Source organism: Rhinolophus ferrumequinum, chromosome 28 (assembly GCF_004115265.2).
Source record: "Rhinolophus ferrumequinum isolate MPI-CBG mRhiFer1 chromosome 28, mRhiFer1_v1.p, whole genome shotgun sequence".
NCBI lineage: Eukaryota > Metazoa > Chordata > Mammalia > Chiroptera > Rhinolophidae > Rhinolophus > Rhinolophus ferrumequinum.
In genome coordinates, this window is record NC_046311.1 from 2,451,196 (window position 1) to 2,477,830 (window position 26,635).

The 26,635-nt window shown below is 45.2% G+C and overlaps 1 protein-coding gene across 1 annotated transcript in view; it reads right to left on the reverse strand.

Annotated features, from left to right (window-relative positions):
* The window catches only part of ADAMTSL3 (ADAMTS like 3), a 187,217-nt gene that overhangs the window by 136,748 nt on the left and 23,834 nt on the right, over positions 1-26,635 (reverse strand). The window contains exon 3 of the mRNA XM_033100157.1: positions 19,392-19,511. Within this exon, the coding sequence (XP_032956048.1) occupies positions 19,392-19,511 (120 nt within the window). The remainder of the gene's footprint in view (positions 1-19,391; positions 19,512-26,635) is intronic.

Here is a 26,635-nt window from a genome sequence, read left to right on the forward strand (position 1 = left end):
GAGTCACAAGTCTCTTATTACCTTATCAAATAGATGAAAAATTAGTAATAGTATAGGATATTGAAATGATTCAATTACAAATTAAATAAATATATTTGTACAGAAAACTATAACCAACTGCTACAGAATACACATTCTTTGTCTTTATAAAATGCTTATAAAAATTGACCATAAGCAGGGCCCTAGAGCAAATTTCAAAAATTCAAAGAACTGAAACCACACAAGTATTTTCTCTGCCCACAAATCAAATAAGCTAAGCATCAATTAAAAACAAATAAAATTGCAAACATTTGGAAATTAAGAGACATTCTTTTAAATATCCCAAGTGGAAAAAAAATCACCATAAAAATCAGAAAATAGTCTCAACAAGTGAAGGCAAATATACTACATGTCAACACTGGAGGAAAACAGCTAAAGCCACGATTAGAAGGAAATTTATAGTTTTAAATCTACATCTTTGAAAAGAAGAAAGTTGAAAAAAAAAATCAATGATCTCAAGTGATGTCAAGACAATAGAAAAATGGCAGCCAATGACACCCAAAGAAAGAAGAAAATAATAAAGATGAGAACAGCAAGTATGAAACAAAATAAAAACACAAGAAAGGGTCAACCAATCTAAAACTGGGATCATTACAAAGACTAATAAAATTGATCAATTCTTTGGCAAAACTATCGGAGATAAAAAGAGCAAAATCACTGAAAATCAATTCCAAGAATTAAATGTTTAGCATCACTACTGAATCTGAAGGCACTAAAATAAGAAGATGGAAGATAACATCTTCATGCTAATATATTTCAAAATTTCAATGCAGGCCCAGCTCCCTTGACGCAGGACACACTGAAGAATAATTGACGCTTCAGAGCTTGAGTTCACCAGGATGGAACAAAATTCTGCCCATGAGGCAGCAGCTGGGACTCCACCCGAAATCCCATCTTTCCTGTGCTCCTTCTCTTTCCCCATCCTGCTTCTCCCGCCCCCGACTGAGTGTCCCCTGGAAATGCTTTCTGAATAAATCACTTGAACACGAATCCTCATCTCAGCTCAGCTGCTCAGACCCCAACCCAGGAAACGTCTGAAACTATATACATGCAGAACAGTGGTAACATAAAGACTATGACCCAAATAGGACAAAACATCAGTACTAGTTAATGGGCAAACACGAGTCTGTTATATTAGTCTCTGCATTTATCTTTTTCTTTAGATTTTTTTGTTTTTTTCCTAATTAAAACAGAAAAGGAAGCATTCCTTGGAGGATGTGGACAGGGAGAATTTTGGAGGCATTCACATCAACAAGTCTGTCTTCTCCATAGTAACAGTGAAGGACAGAGACAGAGAAGCAATACCTACAAAATCCTATTTTATATACTTTCTTGCCCTACATTAAGAACCACAAAATAGTCCTAAGAAGCTCTTAATTTCAACCTACCTCAAACCACATTCAAAGCACTCATATTTGACAATCCACAGTGGACTTTCCAAGAAAAAAAATAAGCACAGATTTTCAAGTCTAATGATATCAAGTTTTTTAAAAATTCTTTTTTGACTTTTCTTATTGATTTAGTTCCATCCATGGTTAGCCATTTCACATTAGAAAAACACAGGTTTTGTGCCAACAACTCATCAAGCATATTACCCAGACCACATTTGAGGGGCACAGGCTTTAAACAAACTCCCACAATAAATATTATTTGACAGCTACGAAAGTTAGTAATGGAAGAAGCCAGCATGTTGTTTTTATCTCATGCCTCTCCTTCTGGGATTGGCTGGCAGTCAGCAAGCTCTGGGTGACCCGTGGGTGGTATGTCACCCAAGGTGAAGAGAGAAAATGGGGACATTCTGCACCTCCAAGACTGACGGCACTAAGGCTGTAAGAGCTGACAGCAAAACCCTCGCTCCTTGACTAGAAATGTTAGGACAGTCTCCCTGGCTACACAGCAATGAACTTGTGTAGATCCATGGAGTTGTCCAGAGTTACCAGCGATATTTCAGGTTGAGGAGCGTTAAAATTCACTTACCTACTTTTATCTACCTCCGCAATATGACCTTAATCTTACACTAGCCATAGTGCAAGCATGTACTCTGTACATACATGGCCAGTGGTTACCATATTACACGGTGCAAATATAGAAAATTCCCATAACTACAGAAAGTTCTGTTAGACATCAGTGGTATAAATAACTGTTGGAAATATGGTCACAAAGTTGAAAATCAAACCAAACATTTTCTTAGAAAAGAGAAAAATTCACGTGTGCACACACATACATACACATTTACAGAAATATATAATACAACCTTCCATTAAATCAATAATTTATTTGTTTTAATCATGTACCTGATTAACTTATGATCCCCTTTTTCATCTCATTTTGCTGGTTTCATACACTCAATGTTTTCTTCAGTTTCATCAATAGCCAAAGGAAATGTTATTTAATATGTATCTGTTTTGTGCAATGAATCACCTTCTAAATATTCCTGCTTTACCTCTTTAGGATAACCTGTTAAGTTATGATGTGGAATCTTTTCATATTTCTCATGTTACTATTGTTGATTTTTACTTCTTACACAAGGAGCAATCTATTGTAGGCTGATGGTCACCCCAAAATGTCGGCAGCTTCTCTTTGGGTGAATAGATTCTCTCTTCTCAACTGAAAACTGCAAGTGAGTTCCTTACACCTAGGACGAGGGAAAAGGACGAGTAGGCAGGGACTCAAGACTGAAAAATAATCCCAAAGAGAGAATACCACCTCTGCCATTCTGTCTCTGTATTTATTCAAGATGCTACATCAAAGAGAGGTTTCCACATGTAGTTTCCTGTTCCTAACAGTTTCCATAGCATAGCCAGTGAATTTCCTGGCACAGCTGCACACCTTCTTGGAAAAGACCCAGACACGTTGGAAAAAACTCTACATCAGAGAAAATCACCAACGCCCATGACTTTAGGTTTGGTGTGATCCCTCTTGTGCTTGATTTACCTGGACCAGGAGCTTCCAAATACTGTGGACCCACAGCAGCCACCAAGGCTCCAAGCAGAACCACACCTGCCAATTTGAGACTTAATTTCAAGGCACTATAAGTTTGGTTCTGCTCCTATCCTGCTGGATGAATTCGAACACTTGGTTAAGTCAGTGTGTTACGTGGTTCTCTTGTTGTTGTTCCCAATAATATAAAATGCCAAAATTTTAATGACCTTGAAATGACACGCATCAGTGACTCCAAACTACAATCCAACCTCACCTACTTAACTTAGTCCACTGAGTTTCCTTTCTTCAGCTGTCAGCTCAATTGTCACTTCCTCAGAGGAACCTTAGCTAACTTCTGTCTGTAAAGAGCAAACCAACCATGTGACTACTGGATTAATGTCCGTCTCATCAACCTGTCAGCCCCCAAAAATTTGGGTTTATCTGATGGTTCCTCACATACACAAGGCACTTCATGACAATACTGACTAAATGAATTAATAATTTAGTTAATGAACAAACAAATGCACAGAGTTACTACTTTCAATAGTAAATGGATTTGGAGAAAAAGTCATGTCTTGAGTCAATGGATCAAGGAATTAAAATTTCTCCAATATGAAACATTTTCTCTACGAACCACTTTGAAAGGGAAGGAAGCCAAGAGTCCCGATGGGTGTGCTTTTCACCTTTGTTTACTGTTATTTCTGTCCTTCCCTAAGTTGGCTGTTGATTTTTGTCCTGACACCAAGTGATACCACAGAAACCACATGGGAGAAAGAGACATATCTCAGCCAAGTTCTCAGTGAGTATGGGCTCAAACTGGCTCATTTTTTTATTGCTGGTGTTAATCCTCTTTTCATTAGTATTGAAGCAGATGTTTAGGTAAAGACAGCCCATCTCTGTGCAATAAGGAAAGCTAATCCTCTCTTGTGTGGAGCTGGGTTGAGTTTCCGGATGTGCTGTAACTGATGAAGAAACGAAACGCTCCGGCTTGCAATCGCTGATTCATGATCTGATTCAGCTTGAATCCATAATCCATTGGCTTCACAACTTGTGTAGAAATATGGGGATTTGGAAAGCCATGAGAGTGGAGGAACTAATTAACATACAAATATCCAAACCAAAGCTTCCAGAAGTCTGCTTTTACACTAAACTGGCCTTTAATATCTTTCCCAAAGATACAACTAAGGAACCCAAATGAACGGACAACTTTAACAGAGAATCACAGGCTGTTAGAGATGGAAAGGGACTTCCAGGCTTATCATTTTCACAGATGGTAAAACAGAGGCCCAACAAGAAAAGCTACACAGTCAATCGGTGACAGACGGCTGGATACGAACTCAATTATTCTTTTCTCTAACCACAGTATTCACTTCCATGAATGACTAGTCCATGGCCATCTTCCTGCCTTTCCCTTTTGCCACTACTTATCCAATATGTCTCAGCCAGACACGTCCCTTTAAAACATAATTTGACATTTGTCACACCCGCTCATGGCTAAAACTATTCTGTATGTTCCTCATACCCACAGGACAAAGTTCAAAGTCTTTAGCTTGCTGGTCAAGACCCTCCACCTTCTGTCTCCTATCGACACCTCCCGCATTCCCTCCTGCTGTGCTTCTACAGGTAACAGTTACTACAGTTCAATGATTGTGGTCATCACGCAACTCCATGCTGGCTATGCAAACATTCGCTTACGTCATTGTCCCTATGGTGACAGATGGCGGCCCAGAGCCTGGTTCTCTGATGGTGGCACTGAGCTACTATACCAGCCTTATTTGTGTTTGGAGCTATTGGTATGTCATTATGTTCTTGCAGCTCAAAACACTCATACCTGACATAGGGTTGTTGCAAAGATTAAAGAAGATATATATGAAAATCATGAGCGACAGCACCTGGCACTTCCTAGGTATGTCTGGCTCCAAAGCCTGCTGTCCTTCCACAACAGTAGGTTGCCATGAAAGCTACATTCATTCATAACCTATACTGCCCAGTGGTATAAACCAAGTGTCGCTCTATGCACTTTGTGTTTCCTGTATTAAATGCAAATAACTTTATATGATAAACAAACACCCTTGCCATTACACAAGTGGCTTCTCTCGAAAGGTATATGTAGGAAATCCTGAGGATGGAAGTCCTGCTTGAAACCACTTACCGAAAATTAACTCAAGCTAAGAGACATGTACTTGAGAGTCCATGAGAGAAGCACAGGCAAATTCTTGCTCATCACATCTAATGGCGGTGGAAAGGATTCCACTTTACAAAGGGTGAGAACGGAGAAAATCCTGGAGTCGGAAGTATGTGAATTTGAACAAAAAGAATGTTGGCGTCCTTGGCAAATATTAAATCATGGATGTGGTAAACTTCCTCTAGATAGCACTGCTCTGCTTTTCTAGGATGATTAGAATTGACTGTGTTAGATAAATGAACTTTCCACATAAAGTTTTTCCCTTTAGGTATTAGTATTATTTTATTATTATATGTAACATTATAATATTATTATATACAACATAATATTATGTGTATTATTACATATATAATAATATACACAGGGTGCCAAAAAAATATATACACATTTTAAGAAAGGGAAAATCTGTATTAAAATTACACTGGTAACCACTTTGAGCACCTCTTGTAATTGCAGAAGTCAAATGTGACTTGTATTCATCTTTTGTTATCAGTATATATTATTACAATTTTAATACAGTTTTTTCCTTTCTTAAAATGTGTATACATTTTTTGGCACCCTCTCTATAACGAAACATAATAATTATTATTCTTTTTATTATATATTATATATAACATTATAATATAGTATCATATATAATAATATATAAAATATAATTATTATGTTATTTTCATTATTATTTTTTCATTATTTTATTATTATTATTCAAGTTTGCCCCTTTAGGCATTATTTTTATTTGGATTAAAGAAATATATATGTTCAGGACTTTTTACCCATACAGATGCATCATAAATTATTACCATAAAAGTTACTATCTGGACTTAATGTTATTATGAGTTCATAGTCTGTATTTTATACACTGTTTCAAGTTGTAACGCATTATTATGAAACAAAAAAAATGAACAATTTGTGTTTCAGAGACTCACCACATTTTCCTCTAGTCTGACTATCAACCTTTAATGAAATGTCCGCCTACAGTGTCTGTTCCTCATACACCATCCCAGAAGTCTGTCGTGTGGAAAGGGGTCCCTGGACCATTCTGTGGTTGTCCGAGTCACTTTTCTGCTTTTACTAGGCACTAAGCCAAATAATTGATCGAAAGCATTCAAAATAGATGTCAAAATTGATACGTTTTTTCTCCCATGAAATTCAAGACCATGCACCCTATTTTATGAAGTATGAGTGCTGTCAACAAACCAGAGGAGATTTTAAAATAAAGTCACACCCCCCTACCCCATAAATTTAATCAACATCATTCTCTCCAGACAGTGAGGTAACTTCCATCAGACAAAGCTTACTGAGCACGGCACAACTATCGGAAAGACTTGCACTAAAATGTAGCATCCAGCAGACCAAGTTGTCTTCCAATCTTCAGACCCGCACTTTTTCTCCAGTGAGTCAAAATGACATTAAATTCCACCCATATAATGAGTACAGCCCACAAAAATGTCAAAGCACAGTGGATGTAGCACCAGCCCCAGAATTCTAATCACACGTGTACGCTGTGACTCACAATCTCTCCCCACCAGGTTGGCACTGAATTTGAAGACACCCATCCCCTGAAGAGAGCCTTCCTCTCTGCTTCTGTACCCTCTGCCAACACCTGTACCATAGCATCACGTTAGGGTTAGTTTTGTCCGTTCGTCTCCCCTACTGGGCTGCGAGCTAGCTGAAAACTGAAGCTGTCCTGTGCCTCATTTTATCCCTGAGAGCTGGTACAGAATAGGTGCTCAACTTGCTTGACCAAGCGAAAGATTCAACTCATTTTTGTTCAGGAGAGTTTAAGAAGACATTTTACATTACACTTCCCATTTCACTCTTGTGATTACACTCAGACGGTAAATGTAATGAAATACAGAAAATGGAAATGATGTGGCAGGTTGTAATGAATGCCAGCTCAAGAATTCCTTAAAAGTGTGTTTCCCCAATACAATGCAGTATTGTGCTCTTTCCAAGGGCCATAATTTACCCGGCCTGTTTTGACAGATTCTAATGAACCGAATGTCATTTGTGACAATATCCATTACCGGTGCTCACTGCAGACCAACAGGAATCACATTCAGAGTGACACTGTATCCTAAGCTTACAGCTTCCACAGAAACATACTCCTTAAACATAAAGAAAGACAAGCAGGCATGTGTGATGTTCTGATGAAAAATCCAAGTCTATATAAGAAGCAGAAAGATAATCTAGCACAAACAAGGAAAATTCAGTCAATTCCATAAAATGTCAATGGAATAAAAATAATGGTTTTATGGAATATAATCAACTGGTTAAAAAAGAGCTGAACATTGTTTTTACAGTTTCTAATGTAGTTCTAGAATATTTCTTGTAATCCAAACTCATTAATAAATGTAAAAGCAATAGCCCTGGCATACAGTAATGTCCATTATTATTCAAACAAAATAAAATTTTCAGGGAAAATCCATTTTTAAGGAATAACAATAATCCCAATTTGTTCCTTTAAATCCGTTTGACTCATGTATGTTTTGATCTGACAAAGGAAGCCTCTATTAGATGGATAAAATACAAGGTATGACAATTAAGTTCGCGAAATCATCCTAGAAAAAGTGCTACATACCTCAAGCTGTCACTATGGTCACCTTGGGAAGTGCCTAGTCCACCCTTCCAAGCAATTCTGGAACTCTTTTTTCTGGAATGGCCATCTGAGCTGTCATCATGTGATGATACGCTTGGTGTCATGAATGTCATAAAAATGTCTTCCTTTCAATATTTCCTTCATCTTCGGGTAAAGAAAGAAATCATTCGGGGCCAGATCAGGTGAGTAGACATGGTGTTCCAGTACAGTTCTTTGTTTACCGGCTAAAAACTCCCTCACAGACAGTGCCGTGTGAGCTGGTGCATTGTCGTGATGCAAGAGCCATGAACTGTTGGTGAAAAGTTCGGGTCATTTTTGTCTAACTTTTTCACGCAGCCTTTTCAGCACTTCCAAATAGTAAATTTGGTTAAGTGTTTGTCCAGTTGGTACAAATTCACAATGAATAATCCCTTTGATATCAAAAAATGTTACCAACTAGTTTTGGACGGAATTTTTTGGTCATGGAGAACTGGCTGACTTCCATTGTGCACTTTGACACTTTGTTTCAGGGTCGTATTGGTACACTTATGTTTCATCACTAGTGATAACATGGCCCAAAACATCATTTTGCCTCTCCAAGAGGTCTTGGCAAACTTCGACTCTCCTTTGCTTTTGTTTATCAGTGAGCTCCTGAGGGACCGTTTTTGCACACACCTTTCTCATACTAAGATTTTCAGTTATATTTTCCTAACTGTTTCTCTATGTTTACTTGGTCTGCTATGCTTCTCACAGTCAACTGACGATTTTGACGCACAATTCGATGAACTTCTGCAATGCTTTTGTCAGTTCTGCTCATTATTGGCCACCAGTTCTCCATGACCAAGAATAAACGGAATTTGTTCATTGCTCTAATTCAAACTTAGACATTCTCTCAATGGCACACAAAAACATGGAACAACAATAATGAATGCCACTCAGCAAGACACCCCCACACACTGACACGAACACAGCTGTGAGATACTGATATACCAAGTTATGAAACCTTACTGAGCTGTTTGTACAGGGCTGCCAATTGTCAGTGGACAGTGGCAAGTTCGCGAACTTAACTGTCAGGCAGCGTATGCAATATTTGATTCAGTTCCTGCACATGGAGCTTGCTTAATAAAGGTCAGCTATAATCTTAGTCTTTCTTGAAAAAGAAAAACCTCCTCTTCCCTAGTTTTCAAGGCTGGAATTGCAGGAGGTACTTTGGATACAATACTATTTCACATCCCACATCCCACACCCTGCACAATGCCTGGCACACTGTAGAGATTCGATCAACAGTTATTGAGGGAAAGACTGAACGAGTATCTGAATGAAAGACCGCTCCTTAAATTTGTTGCTGCTATGAGTACAGATGTCAAATACAAAAGACCTCAGTTCAAGACATTATAACATTTCATGAAAACAACGTGTTCAGGATTACATTTCTAAATAGAGCATAGCTCTATTTAATGTATATATTTAATACATCACAGCTCTACCCTTTAATGTAGCAGAAACCTAATAAAAAGGCAAATTTTTGGTTGAAAATCTTGACTTCTCCTAATTAGAAAGGAAAAACAAGATTTGCTCAACCATTGTGAATTGTGCAGAATTAAAAGCCTGTCTGCATCACGTCCCCAAGGAAGGGATTAATAGACGGCTCCATTCCTCCAACTGGACTTGGAGCATTACCCTTGTTGGTGGTGCCATGTGGACAGAGTTGGAAATTCAAAGCAGGGCAGCCAGAGTCCAAAAACAGAGAAAAATCTGACTCTCCAACCCAGCCCTTGGACTAACAGTTTAGAAGAAAGATTATTTTCTCACAATTGCAGGTACAGGGTAAAAAATATAAATACACACACACACACACACACACACACACACACACACACAAGAAAGAAGTCAGGATACACTCTTCGTTATGACAAATAATAGTTAACATTTTCTGAAGACTTTGTTAGTTCCTTAAAGAAAACTCGGGAATAATGGTATAATTAGAACGTCTTCAAGTCTGGTCACTCTTGGAATAGGCCTGTCCACTCTGTGTCTCCGGGGGACATAGAAGTCACAGAGGCTGGCTCTCGAATCACTCTTATGCCCTAAGGAAAGAGAAAACATCCATGCAAATCGTTGCCAACTCAGGTGGAGCCTTGGGGCCATAAGCAAGGACGTTCTCCAAAGAGCAGGCAGAAGCCTCTCTAGCCGGGCACTTCCCTGAGATGCTACGTGAGCGGGCACTGCCCTCAGTGAAGAGCTCGGTATGCCCAGGGCTGGGCACGGGCCAAGGTCAGAAAGGGCTGAAGCCCAGTCTGGACAGAGCACAGGGCACAGAAAAAGAAACGAGGACAAGGGAAGACAGCTGACCAGGCCAAGCCATGTGAGGACTGGAAGGCCAGTTGGGGGGCGAGCGATTTCAGAGCAGGAAAGAAGTGGGACCCACTGAAGGTTTCTCACAAGGGAGACGACCCACAACAAGCAAATGTCCACAGTGCATTTCCTACACGCCAGGCCATGGAGCAAGACCTGGGCCTCTCAGAAAGGAAAGACACGGTCCCTGCCGCTAGCAGGGCCTAGCGGACAAGTCAGAGGAGGAAAGAAGCACTGTGCTGGGAGCGGAGGAGAGGGAATTCCTGGGAGAAGCTCGAAGGGGTTCAGGAAGAACTTGATGGACAAAATACTTAGTGAAGTCCAGGTCTGGGGAAGTAGGTGTACCTTAGGTTATGCACATTCATTCCCACATGGATTCACGTAAGCAGCCATGTATTTTCAGCTTTTAGAAGTGGAAACCTGTCCAAAACAAGTGTGCACTTGTCTGGGTGCAGAATGATGAATGTCACTGCAAGGGTTTCTGGGAAGAGGCAATATTAAAAGCCATCAGTCACTGTCCCCAGCTATCACTGCAGACCCTGGGGACAGGAGGCTCAACTAAAGAGCTCCAAAACCTCAGATCCTGGAGTGTGGTTTCTTGAAACGTTCATGATGCGGCATCCCCACGGGGCTTGCTGTTTGGATAAATAAGTCAGCCAGCCTCGCCCTAGGAATTCAAACTGAGCGAGCACACTCTCTCACACCAGCCACCCACCCCCGCTTCCTCTCTGTCTCTCCCTTCCCCAGCACCCACGAAGGTGACTGTCTGCTTGGGAGGCAGAAAATGCTGTAAGCAAAAACATCTCCAGGGTGAGGGTGCAAAAGGAAGGAAGCCAGAAAGCAGCACACCTCATCTCACGTGGGTGGGAAGTGAAGGTGAGAGCCGCATCAGGCAAGTTCCACGTGGAAGTCCAGTTCGAGCAGCAGGATGAACATGGGTTGGACAGAGATGGAAGGGGAGGGGAAGGGGGTGAAAGCAGCAAAGGGGGATGGATGTTTCAAGCCATTGGGACAAGTTGTGCAAAGTCTGTAGTTGGAGAAGAGCCACGTGAAAGGACACACAGCGGATTCAGCAAACCAGGCTTGGAAATTCACCAGAAGGCAACGCTTACACAATGTCCATGGGTTGCCCCCAACAGCTACACACTTGTCCCCTACTTGACCTTGGGATGTCCTGCAAAGCCCAGTAGCCACAGCACCTAGACCGCAGGGCTACTGATCTGCTTTGGTAACTCCAGCCCAAGAGTGCAGTGAAGTCCGGGTTGGAAAGTGGGGTGACCATCCGTCACACTTGGCCTGGACTACCTCTGTCCCAAGAAAATGGGGAGAGTTGGCCACCCTCCACATGTTTACATACGACTCGTATTACAAGTATTAAAAAGATAATATAGAGAGTAACACTGTAGACGCTTTCAAGGTACTTCTTCCCCCGGGCCCACGCACCCACATGGCAGAGCCATTTCCCCACTGTCTGGATGAACCTTCCAGAATGCCTCAGCTTGTCCAAGTCCAGACCCAAGAAAATATGGTCCAGAGTGCTTAAGGCCTGACCACGAGCAGACAGAAGTGTCCACAGAATGAGCAGGGCCTCACAGAGCTTCAGCCCATCAGGAACCCCTCTGCAAACCTATGCCGGCACTTCTGTGGTGCACGCCACAACCGGCCCGACCAAAGGAAACACTTCCAAACGCCAAAGAAGCCAATCAAAACAGAATGCTTAAAGTCTCTCATGATAGGGAATAAATTCCATTATGGCCTCTACATCCAGCCCTTCCAATTTCGGCTGTGCGAGAACCAGCCAAGCCTTTTCCTGCCTGACACGGCTCTCTCTCGCCTTGCTTTCTGTCGCTCTCTTGATCTCTGTTTTTCCTCCTTGATAGAAAAAGAAATAAGATGCTTCCACCCAGTGCTCACCTGCCGTTCCTCCCCATCCTCACGGAAAGCCTGCAAGTCCAGTCTCCTCTCCCAAGCCCTGAAATTTCCCCAGCGAGCAGACACCAATAAAACCCACTCCCTGTGCTATGCCTGAAGAGCACAGGCCAAAACAGAATTCAAGCCTGGCACTCATCTAAGAGAAACACACACTCGGTGGCATGGAAGAGGGGAGGGCCCACTTGCTTCCTTTCATCCAGGGCTGGAGGATGACAGCGAAGCGTTGCTCGGAGACGGAGTCTCAAAGTGCTGGAAGACTCAGAGCCTCTCTGAGCAGAGACAGGCCAGATCTCAGGGAGAAGGTGTGTCTGGCACAGGTAGTGAGGGCTGTGTCAGGACGATGGCTGCCTCTCGGCATCCCTGACCGCGGGGAGGGACTGTCTTTAACTTTCCCACCCTGCAGCCACCATGCAACCCATGTGGTGCAAGTGACAGCACCCCCAAAATGAGTACAGGAGGACAGGGTCAGAAGTGGAAGGTGTCTGCACAGTTCAAAGGCTGGATTTTGCATCTCCATTCATAGACCTAATTCTTTCATACGCGAGAAATAACCAACCAAGGCTCGATGACAATGACATTCAGTGCTCACAAGCACCAAAGTCGATCAGAACAGCTTGGACTGTCAATCACACGAGAGCGATTCATGTATTTACTATGTGCCTGAACCAGGAACAGACTATAAGCTATGCCAATTAATGTGTTCCTGTCTCCTAACAGACCATGAACTCGCTTTCTCATTAGATCCCCAAACCTTTGGAATATTTAAGGAACATAACGACATTTGACCAAGATTACTCACTCACAAAGGAATGAACTATTCAAACTCAAAACGGCTTGCTGCTTAAAAACATCATGCACGCAGGCCAGAAAAAACACAGAACGTCTCCTGTGCGAGGACCACGTGAGCAGCTCGGTTTTGATCCGTAAAGAACACAGTGCCCTGTAGATCCAAGGACTATGTCCATCTTCCTTCACGAGGAATTCCACAGGTTGGTATACACTCCCCAAAGTTAAAACTATTACATAAATAACTTGGAAACACCGAGTGATATTTCTGAGGCCTGCCAATAGTTTAACCACAATGGAGATCCCAGCCAAGACATTCATAAAAAGTTCGGAAGAAGTGACTTTGAGAAAGACATACTCATGGCACACTGGTTTCTTCTCCTTAGAAAGAATGTACAAATCGATCGTTGAATGAGGAAAAGGAATATCAGGTTTGTCGTAATAGTATAAAGAAACAAGGCGCTGAAAAGTTTAGAAATGAGACTACACACAGACTTCCTTCTTGGTATCTTACTGCTACTACTAGTATGAAAAATTCATTCAAACATTTCTCTCATACTTTTCTTTCCCGCAGATTAGATGTAAAAATGTCTTCCGTGAGCCGAAGGGCAGAGAACAGGCCCTGGGCTTGGCGGCTGCCTGGCTGTGTGATCTCGTAAGACACTGTTCCTCTCTGGGGCTCAGGTCCCTCACCTGAAAAAACAGAGTTCCCACATTTCCTTCCAACTCTGACATGCTACAATTCCAGACGCCTATCAGGGCCACACATCAAGCCCTCTGCCTCCCTGGCAATGGAAACAGTAAAGAAAATACAAATTGGAGAGGTTTTTGTTTTTTTTCCGTTTTGTTTTTGTTTTCAATTATTCATTTCAGTCTTCTTTATGTGCTTAGTTATAAAACCTCTGTGCAGCTACACTTCAGATGGCTCTCCAGGTTGACTGCTCTGTGATTTAGGTAGAAATTTAATATGGTCACTGGAGGAGACGAGCATAGCGTTTATCGACTCCGCCATCTTGGTCCTTGGAGAGAGGTATTTTAAAACAAGAAACCACACAAACGGGCAGTCAATGGCACCCAAGGAAGGAAAAGAAGAGTTGACGATTATGTTGTCATACTGTCCCGGGAGTTTTGCAAACCCAGAACTTTGTGAATATAGAATAATGCACACCTCAATCTGGATGAGACTTTTGGAAAGTAACTGAAATTCTTAAAAAGGATGCTTGCCTAAGGGGTGGGTGGGGAGAGGAGTTACTAGAAGTCAGATTCTAAGAGCTAAAACGAGTAAGAGAAAGCATGAAGGCAATGGTAGATTCAGAGTCTAGGTAACAGCATTTTTAGTTGGGACAAAACCTTGAATCCACTTAAAAGACACAAAACAAATGCCGAATTAGTCAGGGGCTCCTCACTTGGAGTCTACAGGGGAGAGAGAAGGTTCCAGGGGAGAAGGGAAGACAGGTCTAAAAGGACCTCTGTGACATAAAGTCAATGTGGGTCTCTTCTAAATGGCTCAAGCAGACATGAGCAAACACCGTAGGCTAATTTTAGGAAAGTCAGAACCCACCACTAACCGAATACCCAGACTTGTCCCACAAGCCTGTTATCCAAATTATTGTTTTTCTTTCCTGCCCTTTGGTGCCTCGCAGCCTAAAGGCAGCAAGACAGATATTGCACCAACACGTATACACATAAAGACAATCCATGGACCCCAGAAAAATGTACACAGGCCCTAATTCCTACATGTGTTTTAACCCCTTTTACCCCACTGTGGCTGCCAATGAGGACAAAGCATATTACAGCCAATCCACAAATTCTGGGAAGATACACCTTCTCTGTGCCTAACATACGGTAAAACCTAAAACCAAAATGAAAGAATATTTGTGCAAACCAGAGAGTTTTTCTACTTTCCTTTCTAGTGACTTCCAACACTAAGCCTGGAACAGACTTTTAAATCCGTCCCCAGAATAACTTACGAGGTCCCACACTTAGAGCTTCAGCGAGCTAAATATAAGGACGGAAAGATTGGCCGTCTTCTGTTCCAGGAAGAGACCAAGGCAGAGAGTGACTGAGGAGGTCTCAGTAGAACCTTCGTCAGCCATGGGAGAAAGAACGACTTGCAGAACTCACACGTCTGCTGTCTAGAACCGACCACCATTCGACTATTTGCCTATGAGCAGGCCGTCTGTGGGACAGGTCTCCAAAACCACCATGAGAAATGACAAAAGAATCTACCCCAGAGCCTGGCTGGCTAACAAGACTTTCGACCACAAGCATCTTGGTGAGTTGTCCTAAAGTAACACATTTTTAACTACCTGACTGATGCAACGCACTTTCATTCCAAGGACACGCTCACCAAATGGGAAGTTGGCATCGTTTTAATTTCAGTGGCCATGCTTCCCCCAGACTTTGGAAAACAAAAACGCCATTTCTATGGTGATAATAATTATGCTTACAAATGCTATCAGCATAGCTAATTCCAAAGGAGTTAAGAATGAGCTGATGAAAATGGCCTGTTCATACTATAATCACTCCCTTTGGTCAACTCAGGTCTTCAGAGCTCTGCTGACTAGCACAGTGGAATCAGGGTTTTTAGGACAGGAGATCATTTTCTAGGCAATTCTTCTGAGCGATTCTTCAAGCTGGATATGTCTCAGAGTGGGGAAGCCTGCAGTTTGGAGGGCAATCGTCTTAGTTTTTTCCCATGACCACCTGGGTGTCCTTGAGGACGTCATTTGCACATTCAGAGCCTCTGTTTTCTTGACTTGTAAAATGAGGCATTTGAGTCAACTTCTCCACCAGCTGTAAAATTCTATGATTCTCTAAGTAATAGTTTATTGCGTTGCTGGCAAGATCGCCTTGATAATCAGAACGATCCAATTAACACTCTGCCCTGCAGAATATTCCATTCGTGGTTTTGAAAAAGAGGCCGCTTTCGAGTGGCAGGAGGTCAGAGCATGAAATCCAGTCACTTTGTTTTTCAAAACACACGAAGAATCTGAGGTCAACGATGTTGAGTAAGTTGTTTAAACGACAATTAGTGGCAGAAGCAAGACGAAGGCCGCCTGACGTGTGCTGTCTGCACTGAACCAGTGTCACCCAGCTGGCTCACGAGAAGCTGCTTTGGCCCCCGTGTAATCCACAGTGTGCCTTTTCTGCGACTCATTAAACACAGCCTACCTCACAGCTGCACTTTACTGGCCTCCGGATTATTCGTTTTCCAGACACCTAATCCAGGAGACATTTGAAGAGTGACCTAGAGGTCTTCATGAAAATTCGCCAGGATAAAACACTTTTAAGAAGTCCCACAAGGGCCGTCGAAGACAGCACACCATCCACTGCTTCCCATGTGATCAGACGAGTATTTTACAGCCAGGAACATCCTAGGGTCACCAGTCCCGACCCAACGACCCCCGCGACCGGACTGAGGCCTCAACAGCATAAGCACTTTGTCACTCTGGCTTCAGGCTGTGACCGTAAGACAACGCCGCTGGCATGTATCTGCAAACTCCACAGGCAGGTACGTAAGCCACGTGACAGCACGGACGGTGCCCTGTGTGGCAACCTACACAGCCCTGCACCTGTGTCTGGCCACGGGCTGCCGCCCTGTAATAACAAAGGCTGCACGGCCGATCGACCCCACCACTCTCCTGGTGCGGGATCTCTGGAGGGACTAGAAACCTTGTAGGGACAAGCTGGGAATTGGTGGCGGGAGTAGTACTGATTGCCACCCAATAAGCTGCCGTCTGCTCCAATGAGACAATTTGTTCCAAAGAATACAACTGACAGACACGAAACCCTAAGCTACATTGGATTCAACAACTTGGTTGAATCTCAGACGTAATGACGTGTGAAGGAAGCCAGACACCAATAAGTGTGCGCTGTATGATTCCATTTCTGCAATATTAAAAATAAAAAACCGATCTGTAACAGGGCCGGAAGTCAGAGTGGTAGCTGTGTGTTAGGTGGGGGTGTGGACTGGAAGGGGGTACAAGGGGTTTCCTGAGGGTGGGGAGCGGGGCTAGAAATGTCCAGTTTCTTGATCTGGGTGGTAGTTACACAGGTATAAAAAGATTTTAAAATTCAGCCAGTTCTATATTTCAGGTATGTGTGCATATTGCTATATGCATGTTAGACCTCAATAAAAAATTAATTTAAAATAGCGTGTGAGGTCCCACGATGGACGTGGAGAAGATGCTTCTCCATTTCCTTTAGTGCAAGGATAATCTAGGATTCTCTGCACTGAGCCTTTGCCCAGATATCATCAGTAACAACAGCGGCTGCATTAAGGGCTTACATGCACCAGGCCCCGTGCAAGGAGACGTATAAACCGTCTGAATCATTTCCTTTACTCCTTGAAACATCTCCACAGGGTATAGATACACCCCGTTATCTCCACTGCACAGAGGAGGAAACTGAGGCACAGCAAAGTGGGGTACTGTGTCCAAAGTCACACAGCAAGCGCAACGTCAGAATTGGGATTCTGGGGCCAACGCAGTGACCCCAGAGCCTATGTTCTTTCTGGGTCATGACACCTCATCGGATGCTGCAGGATGAGGGGGTTTTTCAGGCTGGGTTGTATCCAATTCGTTCTGTCACTCCCCCGGGGGCCTGACATGTTCCTGACATTACTATGCAGTCCGTACGCTCAGCAGTAAAAGGAAAGAGAATCCAGGTGGGAGGCGCGGCCAGTCCCCACCTGACTACACCATTGAGGACCGTTCAGGAGAAGCGCCCAGTTTGGTACAAGGGCCTGTTTCCACTGCCTTTCAGGACTGGCGTGTTCCAGTCTGACCTTATTCCTTTCCCTTCAAAGACACACACGGAGGGGGCAACACAAAATGTTCCCATATGCTACTCACCGAGCTTTCTGGAACAGCGTGTCCCAGGACAAAACGTCCACAGCGGGCCACACGCTTTTAAGATCTGCTTTAGCCTTTTGAAAAGACTAAAGGGGCTTATTTTTCCCTCTTTTTCTAGCTTTTATGTTGTTATTATATTAAATATAATGTACCTGTAGAACCTGGAGAAGGCATTAACCACTCTTTAATTAAAAAATACATGGCTCGTGATTTTCCAGACACCCTTTTTTATCCTTAACTGCCTTCTCAGTTTCCCTGAAGTTCTCATATGAAAACCTGTTGAACCACTGATTTCTCGATTAAAAGGAGCCATTAATTGCAGGCCCTCTAAAAATCCATCGGAGACAAGAGCAGAAATCAACTGACTACTTTAGGTCCTACTCCAATCAGGCACAAATGCCTGTCCAAAGCCTTACATGGGCTACGTAACATGAAGACGGAATTATTCCCCTCCCGATCCCTGTTCCCACAAGAACTATTTGTCTCAAGTAACTTGAATAAAATGGCAGAATATTGAAATTTGTGATACAAAATTGGTCTCATGCCACCCTGCCCTGAGTAGCTCCCCGCCCATGGCTGGGTCCACTGGTCCACAGGCTGCTCCAGAGCTCACTGCACCAAGCACAGGTCACTCAGCAGAGCCTGGTGGGTCAATATTAATGGGGTGTTCTCCTCCTCCAAGCGGGGACACAGAGAACCAGGCCCCAGACGTCTCCACCCGCCCTCTATGCTCCATTCTCCATCCTCCATCAGCCTGTGATGCTGCCTCAGACCCCAACCCTCCGCCTTCCCCCCTCATTTCTGGCACTCTGCCTAGCTCCAGCCAGGCCTCGAGCCAGTCCCACTCCCTCTTCTCACATCTACCCATGATGGCAGACTGACTTTCCCAGAGCTGCTCCTCTGAGTAATATCTTTCACCCCCTGACTAGCCCTGCCTGAGTCAAGCCAGGATGTGCTGGCCCAAACACACTGACAAGAACAGCAGAGCGGACCTTGGTCACTGAGCCATCTCCCTCCACCCATCACGGGCCGTGAGATGATATTCTAGCCTCACTGCACTTGGCCCTGGAGGAACCAAGGTCCGCCAGACCCATCAAAGTCCCTCGTCACCTTAAATCCCACCCCCACGGGCGCCCCCACCCCATGAATTCAGGCTCTATCTACTAGAAACCTCTGACTTCGGCACAGTTGCCATTCTCTGTTTCAAACGAGTTACGAGTGACTGCAAAGACGTGTACAGTGTTTAACGCTGTTCGGGCATCAACGTGAATAGAGAATGGAAGGGAGGCAGGGTCCTGAGTACCTGGTGTCTGCATCTCAGCCAAGCACAGCCTTGTTCTCTGGTTGGCCATCAAGTAACTTCAGAGAGAGACAGAGAGAGAGAAGGAGGGAGGGAGGGAGAGAGAGAAAGAGAGAGAGAGAGAGAGAGAGAGAGAGAGAGAGAGAGAGAGAGAGAGAGAGAGAGAGAGAGAAATGCCTACTTTGTTCTAGAAAATAGGTTTGGGGGAAAAAAATACTTTGTTGCTGGTGAAACAAATGAAGTAAAAGTTAAGAGGGAAAAGAAAAGAGTGCTTAATCAGTACTTTGGGATAATTTCAGAATTGCAAGCATCTTGGGACCCAACCAGGGTGTTGTGCAAGGGGAACATACAAGTATTTTGAACTTAATTCTCAGAAACTGTTTCCTGCCCATTGGCAAGTGGCACAGCCAAAGGGAGGCTCTTTTACAAGGTCCTTACCTGGTCGTCATAGCGATATGTGAGGAACTGCTCCCCGGTGGTATCTTCCAGAAAACTTCCCTGGGGGGAGAGTGCAAACTCGGGAAGGAAGTAGGCCCCTGGAGACTTCTCTGTTGTGGTCTGAAAGGCAAGACGCTTGGTTACAAATAAGGCTCCAGTAAGGAGCCCACAGGCAATCTCTGAAAAGGGTGATGCCACGAGAACCCGCCCACTGAGAGCTGTACAAAGAAAAGGGAAGTGTTTTTTCTTGGCAAAGGTCAAGGTGAGACATGCCAGGTAGCTGAGCTGAGGCAGTCAGGCCAGGATACCACCCTGGGCCACCTCAAACCGGCACCCACAGTATTTATTCCCTGACACCTGCCTCCTGTCCCCACAACCTTCCAGCAACTGTCACAGTGGAGTTAACCTGCTTATGCTTTGTTGTTGCAAATCCATTGTTTCTAGGGCTTTCTTCCTCCCATCTTTCCTCCCTCCCTTCCTTCGTCCCTTCCTTTTCCTTCCTTCCTTCCTTCCTTCCTCCAACCCTCTCATTTTGTTTTTGTTGATTTAAAGAGGTGATAACCTTTTTTCCATACAACAAAACCAACGCATGTTCATTTTCGAAAGTTCAGAAGGTACAGATGAGCAAAAAAGAGAATACAAGTCACCCATAACCCCTTCAACCTCTAATAACCCCTTTTCATGGGTTTGGTGTTCTTTCCTTTGAGACTTTTTTCTCATACTGCTTTGTATGTGAGTGTAGAAGTCCAAGGTTAAATAAACATGGGTTTTGCACAAAGACTCTGGCTGGTCCAAGGAGAGCTCCGACCCTGGCATAGTACCCATCAGACGTAAGCCCCAATCGTGGGGGTGGCAAGCAGTCAGGAAGAAGGACGTCACCAATCGGAGAGTATGGCTCGGACACAATGGACTCATGGACTTGCCACCATCACCTCCATTGCTGTCACCTCTATCCTGGGGACACACCCAAGGGACGCTGGTGCATGCTTACCAGGACCCCTGCTTTGATTGGCTCGAGGAGGAAAGCGATGAAGGAGATGGAACGCCCAGTGTTGAACCCACCGGATCATAATGGACCGATGACCTCACTCCCAGGGCTTGAGAAGGAGGGCGTAAGAAACACAGGAAGGGGCCAAGGGTGTCACTCTGAGGAAATCGCCCTCTGCAGACAGAAACAGTGGGGGGGCTAATGCACCCCTCAAATAGCTCTGGTTCCCCAAGGGTTGCTGTCCCAAAGTGCAGCAGGACCTTTGGTGAAAGCAAAAACATCCACATGGACACCACTTCAAAACGAAAAATCAGTACGTGATCGCTCCGTCAGGGCACACGGAGCAGAAAACTGCATGTCTGCGTTATCCAAAGAAGTTCAAGAGTTCCCTGTCCACGCTCATTCACATGAGGGATTCAGCACCGCGTGAGTGACGGGCGTCCCCCCAGAGCTGTGCGGCCCCACGTCTCTCTCACGTCTCTCCTTGGGAAAGGCTTGCTGGAGGCCAGGTTACTCGCATGAAGTGGGGACGATGGGAAAACCACCTGTAAAAGACCAGTGTGCGAGGCCGTGTTCAGACGCCCCTGGGCTCTATGGAGGTTTCCTTCCTGTGGGGGAGCCTGGATACCTCAGCAATCCTGCCAGACGCCCCGCGGCCTCCACTGGAATACCGTTAGTGAGGAGTAGCTTACACTCTTCCAAGGCAACAGGGGTCCATGAGAAGCCAGCAAGTTCACAGGGGCCCTACCCGTCTGAAGAGGTCCACTGCTGCCCAGCCGAAGTGTGAGGGGCCCTGGGCGACACCTTCCCCCGTCATCCTCTCCCACAGCCTCCCTCTGCCCCCCGCAAACACACTCCTCCTACGTTGAATTCCGGAGTCGGAACAGAGTGAACATGTGAGGCACAGAATTCCAGAATTGGAAGGAACCTGACAGAGTGATCCCAACCCCTCTCCTGCAGCAGCTCCCGTATCAGGCCCAAGAGAGTCAATACAGGCCCTTTGCAAAGAAAGCTGGGAAAAAGAGAAAACGTAGGTGTATTGAGCATCCACTGACAGCTAGGAATTGTGAAAACTGTCGCATTTTGCCCTCACAACTCCCCTGTGAGGTGGGAGCCATCAGCCTCATGTCACACACGAAGAACCCTACACTCAGGAGGTCATGTACTGTCACTGGGGACACACAGACTCCCAGCTGCTGAGTGCAAGGTCACCTCCGTTCCACTTCCTCTCGTCCCTCGGGGGAGACCAGTCTTCGGAAACCTGGGCCCTCCTTCAGGCGCAATGGCTGAGTTCACGGAGGACTTCAGAAAGCCAGCGCCCCACCCATCCCAGGAGCCAAGGACACGCACGGACATTGTCACCCAGATGGGAGCTCACGTCCTCAGCGTCTGGGAGGGTGAGTGGCACGCGGCTCCTCTCAGGATGGGGTGATGGAAGAGGTCAGGGCCCTTTAGTAGCAGGAGACAAGGGAAGGTAGCGGGAGGGAGGACAGACCAGGAAGTGTGAGATCTTCCCAGGGCACAGAGCCAGGGCCTGAGAGAGAAGCTGCCAAAATGCATCACGCTCCAGCCACTGTCCACAGCTGCCGCGCCACCGGGGACGGGGTCAGGAGGAACCCAGAAGGCCCTCGGGGGCTGTCAATAGGAGACCGGGGATGCAGCTGTGTCTCCCCTGCCCCCTCCAGCAAAAGGCTTTGACTTTGGAGGGAGAGAGGAAACATGGGATCGCACCTCAAGGACGAGATGTCAGTGTCTTAGGGCAGCACATGCGTGTCACGGCAGGGCATGCATGGCTGATATAACAGACGGGGAGAGAAGTGGGGAGAAGCAGGCACCCCAGAGAATGAGGCCCAAAGTGCTTCAAAAGTCCAGCAGTCACCAGTTTTAAAAAACACCAGAACGATTCCCATTGAAATTGGACAAGCCAGTTTACACACGTCACCCAGCTTGGTCTGAGCACAGCACGTGGACGTTCATCTCTCTCCAGTCAGAACACAGCCCAACACCACCCCACGAACCTGCACAGACTCACGGTGGATGGAGGCACCAAGGCTTTCTGCCACGTGCCACGGTGAGGCTGAGTCTGCGCTCTGCACACGTCCCCGTCACCCTCACTCCCTGCAGATCTGGCCCATCAGTCCAGCCTGGCAGGACGCTTTTTGGATGCTGACTCCATGGACCACTATATACATCACGGTCTCCTCAGCTCACGTCATCCCAACTTTGAGCAGCACGTTCTGTCAGCACCCTTGTCATGGCCACAAACGCTGAGCGGGAAGAGGGCTGCGACGTGGGCCCTTTACCAGGCCAAGGAATGTCTCCAGGCTGACCGTGGCTTTCCCCAATTATAGTCCCCTCATTTCAGACGGCCCTATGTCAGCACTCGGGACCCAAGAAACACCTCGTCAGATGCTTCAAGTCTGCAGTGATACAGACAACACACAGACGTATGATACAAGATGGAAGAAATGAAGTATCAGCAGATCTCAGTCGGTGGGGACAAAAGCTAAACACTAAGAAGGCAAAAGCCCTGAGCCAGTCCTACAGGAGTCTTCCACGTGACACTGTGACATGGACTGAGCAGAGGACGTTTAAGTCCCTATCAGGAATCATCGTGCATAAGAAGTCGATCTCTATTAAACAGGTAGCCAAGATCTGCCGAGGAGAGCTCAACATGTGGATAGGATGCAGGGACCACCCCTACGGGTAGAAGGTCCCTTTTTACATGACAATACTCGATGAGTCCGGAAGTGTGTCTCCCAGGTGGAGCAGGCAGAACCAGGTGGAGCAGAACCCTGTTATGGGGACAGTCTTCAAGGAAGACATTCCGAAGGGTCTCCGGGGAGGTTGTCCCTCCAGAGCTGGATGGCACATGGGACTGTACAGTTTGAATCTTCCACAGCCCAGGAGGGAAAATTAAGTTAACCAATACTATTTAAACTCAGCACACTAAGCACATTTTTGTGCCAAAAAGCACGGTGTGCATTTTGTTTCCTGAACCTGAAATGAAGCTTAAAATAGAAAACTTCCGGATCATTTTGGGTTTTCAAGTAGGATGTCATCATTCCAAGACTTTTGAAAAGTCTTAGGTGTCCCAAAACTTCCTGATGAAATATAAAATATGTTGCCTTTGGCAGGGTTGGAAGGGTGGGCTGAAAGAAAACTCATTTTCACATTTTTTTTCTTTTGAGTTTTTAAAAATGAATGCTAGGGATCTGAGATGTGTGTTCTCTATTTGCTATCAACTAATTAATAACATTGTCTTGCTATTGTTGGGCTGAAAGAGCTAACATTTGAATAAACATCTGAGCACACCTCAGCCAAACTACCACCTCGGCTCAAACTAGAGCTTTCCTCTGAGTCACATTTTCACAAGGAATACGAGCAGGCCCCTCTGGGCCCCTCCTAGAGCCGTGAGGTGGGGTGCTGCGCTCGCAAGTACGCAGGTTCAGAATGAGCTGCTACGTGGAGACGGTCTCGCCTTGAATTGGTCCCATTAAGACTCTTCAGCAAACTGGAATTTGGATCTAATAAACGTCATTCCCAGTACCAATCCTCCGTCTGCTACTCAACACACATTCTGTCTCGAATGTTCTTTCTCTCGCCTTCCCTCCCCTTCCCACTCCACACACATGCACACGTACACACGTACACCCATACACTCACGCACACACACTGACACACGCGTCTTTCATCAGCACTGGCAAAGCAGGGCCCAGAGCCATCAGGAAAAAGATCTTGCTGGAACAGGTTTCACCATTCCGTTCCCTGAAAGGAGATAACCTGAAAATGGAGCCCGAATACTTCTCTACATCTTTGGACCTTTTTTAGTGCTCTGCACCGGGCTCTATGCACAGAAGACTTTCAACAATTAATACTCTTTCCTAGAAAAACCGACAGAGGTTGCCCCCACCACCCCCGCAGAGCTGTGCATGTCTGATGTCTGAATATTCTCCCCACCACAGAAAGACCAAAATGCTCTGGCTGAATACCACGCTGGCACTGCACAAGGGGTTATTTTAAAACTTGACTATGATTCTGAATGGGAAGAGGAAAGAAAGCCTTCCTCTGCCAATATACACAACACGGATCGTCTTTCTCTGGAGCCCACCCCTACCCTACACCACCCCCCAAAAATGTATTTGAATCCATTTTTCAAGACCTGGAAGTAAACTGACCCATTGGAAACAGGCTCAATTAGCAAACTGTCACATAGAAATAACTCCACCTTAAAATACCTCAGGATAAAGGTGAGCGACGCTCTTCTGGTAAAGAAGAAACTCCGATGGGTGGTCCTCTCCAATCTTACTCGATTGTAAGCTCCATACTCCACTCTTTCCTTCTCCCATACCCTCCCCTCTCCTGGTCTAGTTACACTGTGAGGTTCGTGATGCCCCTGCCGAAAGAGTCCACGGAGAAGAAGGAGGGTTTATCTGAGGGCTGCGGCACTGCAGCTGGTGATAGCTGCGTGGAAGAACCACCGGTGCAGCTGGAGGAGCGACATGTGCTGAGGGAATCGCTGTGACTCCCTCCCAGGCGGCACTTCCACTCCCTGGCAGAATTCAGTGTTCAGGGAGGACTCCTTCCCGGGGCCCCATGCGGGGCCTGCGATCCACACTTAGATCCTAACGTAAAATGCGTGTTTTCCCACAGCCTCTTCTCCACCAACACTCATGATTTTCTCTCTGGCAGAGAGAGGAAAAGGCATCTTTGCCTTTCAAATTTACCACAAATAAGTATTTTATTGTACCAAAGTGATAGAGGGGGAGTTTCAAAAGCACGGAATCTCCAAGTAACGCTTGCTGCTCATCGTCTATTCGGTGACTCAGCCAATGTCCATGAAGCACCCACTACATATACATACGCCAAGCCTGTTTGTGACGCGGAGATTTCAGCAGTCAATGAAACAGACAAGAATCGCTTTTCCCAAGGAGCCTACCGTCTACTTAAGGAAGCAGAACACAAACATAAAAAATAAGTAAATTGTATACTGTCATCACACAGGAAAACGAGATCAGAAATGCTGGGGTGACATACAAATTGCAGTAGTAAATAGAGTGGTCAGGATATAGGCCAGTGTAGGTCAGGGTTCCTTAAGGAATCGCTTTTCTTTCTTTTTTTCCCTGATTTTTCTAAACTGACACACCCTGGAGGTTGAGAATGTCTCCACTCTAGGAACCCAGCTGGGAAGGGCAGGGTCCTGCATCCTCTTTTCCCACCTACAGCAGCTACGTGACCCTTTGCTTCTTGGCCCTCAAGGCCTGTCTGCCCCCACAGCCCCCACCTGCAGCCAGGCCAGACCCGAGCAGTCTCCCTTGATGGTTCCGATGCCTCACAGCCGGGCCCACCAGACCCTAAGCACACATGCTTCCCTGAGTTTGCAAAGAATATGGTCACCTGACAACTGAGGAATTATGCAGGCCTGGGGCCTCTGCTGCCAACCTCAGAGACCAGTACTGAGTATCAGGCAAATCTGTGTCCATCCCTCCTGCACAAATGTGTATTAACTTAGTAGCAAAAAGAAAGGAAGGAAAAAAAAAAAAACAGAAAAAAAAAACGTTACCAGCTCTTCCCGATTTGGCAACGAGACACCACCCAACCTGACACAGTCCAGAAACATGCCGGGGACATAACGCCTGTTTATTCAAGGTCTTTCTCACCCCCACAGCTTTATTTCTTCCAGGAAACAGCTCGTCTGTGTGGTTGAAATCATGCAGGCTTTCAAAATGCGGCCTTCCAAGAGAAGAGAAAGACAGAAATGTGCTGTTTGCACATACTCCGAAAAACATTTATCGTCATCGTGAGCCGGTTTGTTTTTCTAAGCTGAGGACGGGAAGTCTTCCGTGTGAAGGAGTCAGCAGAGCCGCCAAATCCGCCGTTGAGATGCTCATGCCTTTCAGAATTCTTACACAAGCAAGATGATAGAAAGGCCGGAATTCAGTCAGGGCATCTTTGCTCCACGAGCATAAAATGGCATCACGCTAATTCCCATAAATGACCAGACAAAAAAAAAAAAAAAAAAACAACTGGGGGGTTAGCAGAAAATGTTGAAGACTTCTTGAAAATACAAGGGGATGCTTTTATAAAATTAAGATGCTAACATCAACCTTTGGTAACAATTCAGGGGTAACGAAATCATACTGGCACCATCAATCCGCAGAAGACATCATTACAAACACACTGGTTTTTTTGTTAAAAAATAAAGAGGAATGCAAACAACAGTGTTCGGTCTAAGCGGGGTGCTGGACGTGATATA